This window comes from Podarcis tiliguerta, assembly GCF_965153285.1.
Source record: "Podarcis tiliguerta genome assembly, chromosome: 3".
NCBI classification, from domain to species: Eukaryota; Metazoa; Chordata; class Lepidosauria; order Squamata; family Lacertidae; genus Podarcis; species Podarcis tiliguerta.
This window is the reverse complement of record NC_139536.1, coordinates 27031359-27043853: the sequence shown is the minus strand read 5'-3', so window position 1 is coordinate 27043853 and position 12495 is coordinate 27031359. Positions and strand designations below refer to the sequence as shown.

At 41.7% G+C, this 12495-nt stretch overlaps 1 protein-coding gene across 5 annotated transcripts in view; it reads left to right on the top strand.

Annotated features, from left to right (window-relative positions):
* USH2A (usherin) overlaps positions 1 to 12495 on the top strand; it is a 418893-nt gene that overhangs the window by 105467 nt on the left and 300931 nt on the right. For all 5 annotated transcript variants that reach the window (XM_083433263.1, XM_083433262.1, XM_083433261.1 and 2 more), the window contains exon 21: positions 489 to 719. In XM_083433263.1, coding sequence (XP_083289389.1) covers positions 489 to 719 — 231 coding nt within the window. The remainder of the gene's footprint in view (positions 1 to 488; positions 720 to 12495) is intronic.

Genomic DNA, 12495 nt, shown 5'->3' with positions numbered 1-12495 from the left:
ACTTTAGCTAATGGGGCCTCCTGCTGCCGCTGCGCGATTTCTATTCTCATCCTGAAGCAAAATTCTTAACCCGAGGTACTATTTCTGGATTAGTGGAGTCTGTAACCTGAAGCATCTGTAACCCGAGGTACCACTGTAGTTGAATTTGTGCCTTAAGGTCTGTATTATTATTTTTATGATGCTGAGATAAAATTACTTTCAGTCAGTAGTTAAGGTGGGAAAAAAAGCCAGTACTGTACCACTGACAAGTCAAACAAGACATTGGAGGGCTGCCATTCAGATTTTTTACTAAATCAAGAATTATCTGTACTGTATGACTGCAATAGCACACAGGTCAAAGGTTGTTTGGAATTGGAATTGATACTGCTTTCCTAGGGAACAATATATTATACATGTAGAACTCCCTGGTTTATTCTGAAAACCAGTATTGTTTGGATAACCTTAACTGACAGATGCATCTTTCCTTTTTTCTCTTTATATATAAATAGCTCCAAGACAGCTAATTGCCCCTTATGCTGAAGGAATAAACAGCACAGTGATAAAGATAAGTTGGAAGGAACCTGAAGAACTTAATGGGCCTCCTCCAATCTATCAGCTGGAGAGAATGGATGCATCTTTAGCAACATCAAGTGTAACTGTAATGAAAGGAATCCGTTTTCCAGGAAATGGGTATTATAAATTTCCAAGTTCTACTCTGCCTGCCAACACATATTTTACAGGTAAGGAGATTGTGGTGATAGCATGCAGTGTAAAAGCTTTGGTTTCTGTTTAGACTACAATGGGATAGTTAGGGTGCCTTTACACTAGCCCATTTCTCTGGAATTGCTCTTTTTAAAAAATTCATTTGTTTTTAGAGCACTTCCACATGATGTTATTGTTAACTCTTTTCATTCTGTTGCTTTCTGAATCATCTTGTGCTTCCTGAGACCTGATTTTTCACTATTTTTGTGTGAATGCAACTGGTATTGGGGCAATTCAGGGGTAAACCAAAGGTTATTCATCCCTAATCACCGGGCCCAGATAATAAATAATGTAATAATAAAAGCGGGGGAATCAGCATGATTAGAGGTAAACCTCGTGATATGGAATACAAAAGATTTCTTAAATTACCCAAGTTTACATGGTTGGGACTTCTAACAACAAAACAACTTATATAAATCAACAAACAGGTATGCAGTTTCACTCACCAGCCCCTCAAATTTCCTTTTCTGTTTTTCAACTTGAGCCTCCATTGGTTGTGGAGGTCTTTGAGCATACTCCGTTCTTTCTGGGCTTTTAGTAAATGTTTTCTCAGAAGTAAGTCCCACTGAGTTCAATGGAATTTACTCTCAGATGATGGGGTTAGGATTGGGATTGCAGCCTTAATCTGCTTCCTACTGCGAAATTGAATAACCAAAGGAATGTATCCTTCATTATCATTCTTTTCGCATGGAAAGAGGTAGTCTATTTTTTACCTGTTGACTTATGACCCTAACCCTTATGCAGTAAGTAAAATGCAGGATGCCAACCTGTGACATCTTTACCCAGAGTGGTAGAGGCAGCAGGGGATCATGACATTTGTGAAAACAAACAGAAGGAACCCACTTTGTCTTTAACTTTGTCTTTAAGGTGCCACAAGACTCTATTTTGTGTTTGTTGCAAAAGACTAGCATTAACTTTGGAAAGGAACACACAGAGAAAGTGACTGATTTGTAAATATTTCTTGATGGCTGAGATATTTGTATCTTTTGTGCACTATGATATTTAAAAATAGGTATATTTCAAAACCAGCAGATGACAAAATATAAAAAAGACTTGTGCAAAATAAACCAATTGCAGGGGTACAGAAAATACCAGATGAAACGCTGGAACGGCGTGAGGCATGTCCATACATCCCTATATATGGCTGTTCTATTCAAGGACCAAGAATTATTATATTTGTGTAATTAACAATATTTTGCAACCCTTAGAAGCATTCATTTTCTGCTGCTCCTTGGATGAAGACATTGTGCAAATGTTTCCCTTAACTGGGAAGAATGATAACTTAGGGGTAGTACATCTGCCTTGCACCCATAAGTTACCTTAACTGCAGGAGCTGGAAATTAAAAGAAGTATCTTAGGCAACACAGCTAAAAAAAACCCACCGTTTGAACCCCAGAGAGCTGCTAGGTAGAGGCTAACAATGGTGTAGGGGAGACTCCAGGAAAAAATGATCTGGGGAAACAATGTGATAGAAAACACCATTATAGCAGAAGCAAAGACCTTAATACATTATGGCTGAAAGTTAGGGTGGGGAAAATTTGAGAAATGGGGAAGGGCGTACCCACTACCAGAAACTTGTGCCCCTCCAGATGTTGCTGGACTTCAGCTGAGCTCCCATCAGCCCCTGCCAGTAGGGCTGATAGGAGTTATAATCCAACAACAGCTGGAAGGCCACAGGTTCCTCATCCCTGCCTTAGAAGAATCTCTGTCTCAGTACAAGGCAACTTAATAAAAGCTGCCTAACCTAAGCAAATATATGAATCATGGCATAACTGTGGGTCAGGCTCCCATCTCTGCAAAGGGCATTCTGACCATGCTTCCTTTCCCTTCACTTTATCGTTATTGACAGTGACATGTCCCACTATGAAGTGTTAGCTGGCCTCAGAAAAGAAAGAATTTAGCCCTCTCTTCATTTCTCTCAGAACCTTTTTTGCTAGGACTATGGCCTTGCACTTAAAATGAATTCACAGTTCCTTCTTGAACAAGACATTTCCTTTCTTCCTCCTTCTTAATCCCAAGAAGCCTAAAGATAGGGTGAGAGGGGAGCTGGAAACACTTTAAACAGGAGTGATCCAGCACAACAAAGTGAATTGTGCTGCTTTGTGAACAAAAACATCTTAAGACATTTTCTAATGTGCACGACAGGGACTTAACGCTACAAATATGCGGAACTGACCCTGACCGGGCAGCATTACTGTAGTTGTATTTTCTTCTTCTTCTGAAACAGGACTTGAAAAAAATATTATTATTATTATTATTATTATTATTATTATTATTATTATTATTATTATTATATTTCATAGAAACTTTTTTAAAAAGTCTGCATCAAACATTTGCTTTTCCTATATATCCTTTTCATTGAAAAATACAGATTTATTTATGCCTTTGTACAAAATATCAGAGTCCTCCACTTAAGAATGAATTTTTAAATGTACCTTTTGGTATGCCTGATATACAGTGGTACCTCGGGTTAAGTACTTAATTTGTTCCAGAGGTCCGTTCTTAACCTGAAACTGTTCTTAACCTGAAGCACCACTAATGGGGCCTCCTGATGCTGCCGCGCCACCGGAGCACGATTTCTGTTCTCATCCTAAAGCAAAGTTCTTAACCTGAAGCACTATTTCTGGGTTAGCAGAGTATGTAACCTAAAGCATATGTAACCTGAGGTACCACTGTACAGGGTGTTGCAGGCACTAAGACACCGTTCTAAAAACCCATCCTGAAGAATCCATTGCCAAAGTACATAACTGTCCAAGCTGATCAACATTCAGCAGCTACATCTTGAAATTCAGAATATGAGAATGGAATAGATAACAACAGGGTTGTGTCTAGGTTTCAGGAGGGCCTGGGCAAAGTGCCCCCTGGCTTCCCTTCCTCTGGGCTTATCTCCAAGCACTGCCAGGTAGCTGGGTTCTGACATTTTATTTTTCTACAGTGCCCCAAACCAATGCTATAGTAGGAGGCATTTGGGAAAGGGTGGTGATTGTATTCAGTGTAGCGCTAAGGAGATCATCCCATCAGTACAAGCATGTCTGCTTGCCTGCCAGAAAGATTTCTCCTGTCCATGTGCCAATCTGGGGGTTATCTCAACCCTCCAGAGCAGATTTGGCATGGATGGAGGAAAGGGGGAAAGTCCCATTGTTCTAGTGGGAATCCTAGCACAACAGCTGAATATGCAGCCTTAAAATGGTAACTAGGCCGTACTGTATGGTCCCATTAGGAGCACTAGGTTGTTATTGTTGTTAAATGACTGCCCTGTAGGGTCCCCAACAGCTTCCCAAGAATGTTAGGTGCTGCCACTGGCCCTCAATTCCTGTTGCAGCAGCAGAAAACTGTGATCCCCATAGATAGCCTTTAACCTCATATCTAACTCAGTGCACCCATACACCTGTGCTGATTCTGAACCTTGTTCACAGGAGTGCTGTTCTATTCTTCCAATGAACTGAGAGCACCATACATACTGATTATTCAGTTTTATCTTCACATCAATTCAGTGGTGGGTGGTAGGACAGAAGGCAAGGAGCCCAACAGTAGGTGGCATTAGAGTCAAATAATTATAGCTTTGTCCCCATCCTCCTCCCTGCTGATTTCTACAAGGACAACAATGAGACTATGTCTTGGCTCTCCCTCTCTGATGAGGAACTATAATTCGTGACTCCATTTTTTCCCTTGAGGCTCCCCGCCCCCCAGATTAAAATGGTATCTAAAGCAAGTTACAGGTTGGGATGACAATGTCACAAAGGTTATAAGGGGGTGGGGGTAGGAGAGTGCATTGATCCCCCTCTGTAGCTCTTTGTCAGTAGAGGAGAGGATTGCTGGTGGAGAAATCTCTCTGCCATGGTAGAGGCCCCAAACTTTGCCGAGGCAGGTGGTAAGCTGCTACTAGCAGTTCTGCCACTGATGTGAGAGGATAGTAACCATTCAGTAGTGTGTGGAAGTGGGGTATTTTGTGAAGACAGCCACATGCGAAGCCTGCAGGTAAAGGTAAAGGTACCCCTGCCCGTACGGGCCAGTCGTGTCCGACTCTGGGGTTGTGCGCCCATCTCACTTAAGAGGCCGGGGGCCAGCGCTGTCCGGAGACACTTCCAGGTCACGTGGCCAGTGTGACGAAGCTGCTCTGGCGAGCCAGCACCAGCACAGCACACGGAAATGCCATTTACCGTCCCGCTATAAAGCGGTACCTATTTATCTACTTGCACTTAGGGGTGCTTTCAAACTGCTAGGTTGGCAGGCGCTGGGACCGAACAACGGGAGCGCACCCCGCCGTGGGGATTCGAACCGCCAACCTTTCGATCGGCAAGCCCTAGGCACTGAGGCTTTTACCCACAGCGCCAGCCGCGTCCCTTTCGAACCCTGCAGATACCCCCAAATTCTTGGTCCCCTCAGCTATGCCAGCCTAGAGTAGGACCTAGGAAACACTGTTTCCACCCCCAGTTTGCAAAACTGGGGTTCTAATTTGCTTAAGAAAGAAAAACAAATCCTACTCACGCACCTTATGATATGCTGCTTTCAGGTGCAGAAGTGAATGGATTCCCCACTCTGTTCCTGCATAGTGCTCTGTTAGTGGATGGGGGAGAAATTTGCTTTGGTTTATAGTTTAATGTGGAGCTACCTAATTTTCACTTCCGAAAACAACTTGTGGACTGAAACAGAGCTATTCCATTCCCCCCGCCTGAATTTTGTGATGCAGCAACAGCAACAAATGTGTACTAAGATGCATGCAATAGGGGAAAGTGTGCATACAACTGCATATATTAGTGAAAACAAGCAGAAATGCATTCTATCAGGGGAAATTGCTTGCAAAATTGTGTTTATTAGGCAATGTTGGATACAAAATATGTATATTAGGAGAAATGTGCATTTAAATGTCGATGAATTTTCATGAGGCGTTTTAAATAAAATAATCTGATGTGGAAATGTGACAGACTGAGCTTAATATTGCAAAACTGTGAACTGAAATTGACAGTTCTGTCCATCGCTATCTTTATTGGCAGTCCTATACTGGTGGGGCTTACTTCTGAGTAGACATGCCTAGGATTTCACTGTACAATACCATACTCCAATACTTTGACTTTCTGAAGGACTGCCTGCTTTCTACACTACTCATGAGCTGCGGTTTTCTCATTCTCGGCTTGTGGTTTTTGCAGAGGACAGTCATGATGGAACTAACAAGTGGTGTATTGAACAAACAAGGAAGGGAAGACATTCATTGATTCCAATTGTCTGTCATGAATATCACCAGGAAACGTTCCTATGAATATTATCAAGGCATGTTTCATCCCCTAATTGATCTTTCAGAAAGATCAAATTAATATCTTGTCTAACTATGATGAGCCTTATCAATTGAGTGATTGCCAATATTAAAGGGGGGGGGGAGAGGATTAATTTTTTCTGTCCTTATTAGCTTAAAGTACTTATGGCCTAAAATCAATCAGATCATAGACTGAACAATGGTATTTTTGGCAAAACTATCAGTCAGGATTTAGCTGTGCAATATTATACTATACAGATTTGTGTAGTGGAGGAAACATAACATAATATATGCTTGTAAAGCCAAACACTCACATGTTTAAACAATTATCTCCGAGATGAATAGAGACACACTACTTTGGTTTAGGAAAATGTAAATATAGTTTATTTTTTCATGGATGCACCCCCTCCCCACTCCGAGAGATATCAAACATTTCATTGAAGCTCTTTTTGCTATGCAAAACTCATTAGCAATGTCCCCAAAAGACAATCCCCATCAAGTTTCAAATGTCCTTTTTGGGCAAAATCCAACAGCAAGCTAGAGATGTGCAGAACCACCCCCACCCCCCGGAATTTCTCTATCAAACTTTTCTTGTTGCCTTACGTTGAAACACCTCAAAAGCTGAGATAAGGAAATACCTGCAAATTGGCAAAATTTCAGTTGTAACTTTATGTTCAATTATAGCCTTTTAGGATCTTAGTGCTATTTGTTTTATTTTCCTTTACTATACTGTTCTCAAACTGTACAGTAATAGTAAAAAATAGTTTGAAGCAACTAGCCTCCTAGATATAACAATCTCCCGAGTATATTGGCATCTTGAATGACATGGGATCATGTTTATTTCTATATTAGTCTTCCATTTTTTCCACATTACTCATGTTCTTTTTTTGATGTGCTCAGGAGGAATTTATGTGATGTGACCTCTTGATCCTTAATGTAAACTGACAAATTTATTGTAACCTTAGATATTGATGCAAAGCAAATAACTAAATTCAGAATGCTAGTGTTAGCATAACTACTAGAATGAAGAAGTATAGGCAATAAAATTCAGGGCAGGCGTTTAATTTATTAAACTGCAACACTTGTCCTATCAGCATTTTATTTTAAAGGTAGACTTTACCTTTAAAAAGAGACAGGGAAGATAGTAAAATCATTAAGTTCTTTTATGTATTTCTAAACAGGGATGGCTTGCAATTGGTGTGGCCTGTTCATTTGGATCAAAGAGCTGTCATATTTTAAATTTAATAGAGAACATAAATGGAGGAGCTTGTAATCAAGAAAGCTTGATTTTTTAAAATTGCTGATGGAAAGCCCTTTATTGGCATGTTAACACATCTCTTTAGGCTGGTTAATTACTACCATGCGGAATAAGAGAAGGTTAGTTCATTGGCTAAAAGCAGATATGCTTTTAATTTAAATAATTATGTACCGACTTTGGCCTGTTCATTCCACTTGCTCATCTCACAAGGTAAGCAGTTAGATTTTATAGCACTGGATAGTAATCGATGTTGAGGGGCCTTCTGTATTGATCTCACCAAAGTCTTTGATCTAGTAATCACCAACTATCACTATCCTCCAGGCTCACCGCTATAGTATTACTATTCCGTTTTTTAAAATGTGCAAAATTACAGAGAAATGACCAGGCACTGAAATGGAGAAAGAGAGAGTTGGTTAGCCACCTGGGCACAGCTATTTCAATTTTAAAAACAGAATTATGTAAAATAATGTGTGCCACTTACACCAATCGAAGCAGAACACAAAATAAAGACATCAACAAGGTAGCCATGTGCACAACAATATAATATAGTTGAATAATTGTTTATTGACTAAGTGGTGAATTTTTGAGCCATTCTTGAGAAGGAATATGTGGTGAAGTCATTCAGGGTGGACAACATTTGAGCTTGGGGGCTGCATGCCATTAGGGGTCACATACTGGCTGTGTGCTGGCCAGAGCCTACAGTGGGAGGGTTTGAGTTTCTCTCCTCCCCACTCACCCTCACACCTCTTAACTCAGCCCATGGGGATTGGCAGATTCAAAATACCTTCTTTGTCTCCACCTTCTTCCCGATGATTGATCCTAGGAATCTGTGAAAAATGTGCAGATAGGTGTGTTCTGCAGTTGTTCCCAGTGGTGTATTAACTGGGCTGTGGGGAAGGTGTACTCTTATCATATACCTCCTGCATTCTCACTGCCCAGCTAATTTGGCACTGGGAAGAGGTGAAAGGTTTTTGATATGCTCCTCAGCAATTTCCAGCACCAAATAACTGGAGAGAGGGGAGGAGCCTGTGGGCCAGAAGCAGTCTGGAAGTGTGAAAGCCACGTAAAATGCAGCCATGGTCTCATTTTGTCCCCCTGGTTCATCTGGCCACCTGCCCTTTAGAGAAATACTTTTGGAATATTGGATCTAGAAATGCAGCTGCTTTGTGAGTTTCTCTTCAGGTCCTCTAGAACCAGGGCAGGTGCACTATGCTTGGGTTATGCTTCCCAAAGCATACTTGCTGTTCTTCAAATGGAATGACTCTTTGTATTTTTGAAAGTGCATTGGGATCCAGCTGAGACCATCACTCCATGAGCTGGATGCAGAGCCGTAATGTGGGTTGCCAGTGCCGGAGGTGGGGCAGGTGTTGTGCTCCCCACCCCGTGGACTGGGAAGCTGGGGTGGAGCTGTGCTCTAAGGGGAGGGCACACAGAGTCCACACAGAGGGTCAATGGAGGCCGTCTCCAACAGACTCCTCACTGCCTCTCTCCCTGTCTACTAGACTAACCTGCCTACCACCACACTTCAGCTGCCAGGCCTCCTTACTGGAGCCCCAGCCCCAGAGAACGCAGCTGTCCTCCTCCCACCTGCCTCACTCCCTTCCGATCCCAGTGGAGCATCTTGCCTCTCCTTGATGGACGATGGCTGTGCTCTTCCCCACCCTTCCTCTTAACCGGCCCAGGGGCAGGGGGCACACACACACATCTCATCGCTGGCCATGAGGAGAAAGAGAAGGAGGCATTGCTAATGCCCCAGCCCTGAAGGCTTGGCCCGGGTGCAGCTTGGCTTGCCTCCAAGTGGCTCCAGCCTCAATGAGGGAGCCTGTTGTGTGGGTGTCTGGTTGTGACCCCTCCAAAATGTGCACCCAGGCCAGTGGTCTCTCTTCCATCCCCCCACTAGTCCTCTGGCTGGGTGCTTCTTTAGACAGAAGGAGCGGAAATTTTCACTAATACCGTCTTGTCCATGTGGTATCACTTTTCACGCCGTTTGAGAGGAAGCCCCAACTTTCTGGAGAAGGTTTTCAGGGGCATAAATGACTGCAGCAGAAAGTCCTCCCCCTCTTTCCATCCACAGAACCACCTTTTGTGTGAAGTGTCACAAACTTTGGACTTAACTCTTTGTGAATGGTTTTCAAGGAATGTTGCAATGTTATTGAAAATTAAGCTGGTGCAGATCTGTTCAGAGCCTAAATGGAAGACCACACTTGTTTCGGTTCTTACTTAAAAGATTCATCAGTCATGATGCTCGGGTAGGTCAGAGCATAAAGTAAACTACACAAGAAATGTATGCACAAATGACAATAACTCAATAACCAGCTGCTTTTCATTTCACTCCTCATGCCCTCAAGATTCTACAGTTTTACTTGCGCATTTCTCTTTAGTTATCTGCATCTTCACACAAAGTATGCTGTTCATTAGCCATTCCCAAGTACACACTAGATGGCAGAGGCTTGAGTGCCTATCGGTCATGCTGCAGGCCTAAGGTAATCTGTGCCTGAAGATATTATATCAGACAACTTTATCTTTTTAAAAAAACAAACACAAAAGCAGGCATTTCTGTGTTCTCACAGTATTTCAAGCACTTCAGTGGAGCTCTGTAATAAATCTTGTTGGATCCCTCCCTTTTTTCTTCTTAAGATGAAATACCAATCATACCAAGTAGTTTGCCAAATTTTCTTTATAATACAAAATTTGAAAAATGAATTATATGCACACTTTCTGCAAAAGAAAATAATAACATGAAGGGCAGGTGTGTGTGTGTGTGTGTGTCTTAGTCCTTGGAGTTAAAAATCAACAATCCACCCTAGACTCCCAGTATAACACAAGCATTTAGCTACCTAAGTCCATTAATGCTAATGGCTTCATGCTTTTTCTTTTATTCATCACCAAACTGATAACACTTGGTCAGCTTTTTATCAGCCTGAAATATTGACAGTAGAATGAGGTTCTTCCCTTAGCCAGACTATACCATTATCTTGTTCTTATAACTTAAGCCATCCTGAAAATGCTGTTACAATGAATTTATTGCAACAAATATAAAGAGCCATAAAGTGGTACTGGATTCTTTGCAGCTGCTGTGATTTATAATCATTGGGCATGACCCAACCAGCCATATTTAATCCGATTAATTTTGCTTATTTGGAAGTTAGTGGGACTTAAAACAACTTATTTTTTGCCAGATTGTGCCCTCAGATTTTTAAATTTTTATTTTAATTATCAGCTACTCTACAAGGACATGAATATTTTTATGTTGATGGGTCCCTGTAAGTGACCCGTTTTTTCTGGATAAACATTATGCTGGTTTGCCAGGAATATGGCAGAATTTTGTTTGGCTTCTCATTTTTCTTAACCTTTTATTATGATAACATTGACATTAATCTACATGCTTTGTAAATAATAGCACAGTCAGTATTAAAGGGTATGTAGGATGCACCTATTTTGAGCCAACAGTAACACACTATGTTAGGGTGCCCTTTAAAACAATATAAAAGGTTTAGTTAATGCAATGTTTCTTATAGAAATAGGCCAATGTAACCCTATTCAGTTGATCCCATTTCCGTTTCCCTAGCTGCCAATATGCATCCAGTTCAAGTTACTGCTGCATAGCTACAAAGTCCTTCATTGCCTGGTCCCACATATCTTGAAGGGTGCTTCTCTCCATGCTGTCCTTAGCCCCTGCTCCAAGCAACATGTTCACATGAAGTGACTCTGTCATAGTGAGAAGCTGAGCCTTTACACAAATTGCCCAAAGTTATGGAATTAATCTGCTCCTATATCCACTATTTCCTCTCTCTATTGGCCTTAAAACCCCTTTACTGGGAATATAATGGTTCGACTGGCTAGTTTTGTTATTGGCCCTATTTTTCTGTTCATGTTTTTTTTGTCACTGTTCACCATATTGAGCACTGTAAGTAATAATACTAATATTAATAATAAGCCACACTTCCCAGACTGACTTCTTTTTTTAAAAAGATCATATCAAATAACAGTGATATTTGATAACAGCTATTCAAAAGGAATAGCTGCTCCCTTTTGTTTCTACTAGCTTCTCCCCTCTGTTTTGCCATACAATAGTTTGCATAGGCAAACAGCAGACATTTCTTTAGGTTTTCAAAGGGCCTTTCCACACTTAACATTTGTGGTTGTGGTTCCCCATCCCAGATATTTTCTCTAGACTTTTAGCATCATCCCTATTCTGCTAGTATTTCAGAACAACATACTCCAAAAAGCTACCTTTTCTTCTACAGGAAAAAACAACAACCCTGATTTTTGTGAAAGATCTGGAATAGATTCTCAATTATTTTCATTTGTGGGACATGTGCATAAGTTTCATCATGGTTTCTGTGTGGAGGGAGTGGGAGTTGGAGGGCGTGCTTTGGGAGATACCAATTACTGGAAACCGCAGGAAGAGCGAGTGCTCCAGTCTCAGGTTCTGCTTGCTGATTTCCCACACGCATGTGGTTGGCCACCGGTTAAGGACCCGATGCTGGACTAGATGAGGCATTGGTCTGATCCAGCAGGCTCTTTTGTTCTTTCATTCTTAAATCTGTTTCACACTGCTTCCCTGTGACTGGTATGAGTTGTCAGTTTGTGAACTCAGTTCAGAAGAAAAAATACAGTGGTGCCTCGCAAGACGAAAAGAATCCGTTCCGTGAGTCTCTTCGTCTAGCGGTTTTTTCATCTTGCGAAGCAAGCCCATTAGCGGATTAGCGGATTAGCGCTATTAGCGGTTTAGCGGCTATTAGCGGCTATTAAAGGTTTAAGGGATTAGCGGATTAGCTGCTAAAAGGCTTAGTGCCTTAGAAAAAGGCACTTAGTGCCTTTTTGCAGCTTAGTGCCTTAGAAAAAGGGGGTGGGGAGCGAAAAAAACCCCCCAAGAATCGCAAGACATTTTCGTCTTGCGAAGCAAGCCCATAGAGAAATTCGTCCTGCGAAGCACCTCCAAAACGGAAAACCCTTTCGTCTAGCGGGTTTTCCGTCTTGCGAGGCATTCGTCTTGCGGGGCACCACTATAGTGTTGAATTGAAGTACTGCCTATGAGAGCAGTTGTTAGCTGCCCACCAAAGTTCATCGCAGTAACATTTTTTATTGTAGTTCAGGTAGACTGTAGCTCCTCTAATCTCCTGCACTCCCACAAGATTAGAATTCTGGAAAACTAGGCCTTAAAGAGATAAATAGCAGCTAAAGGGTTGTCTACCCCTGTGTGCATGTGCCTAATTTCGAGATTTACTGGGTGGAGGAACAT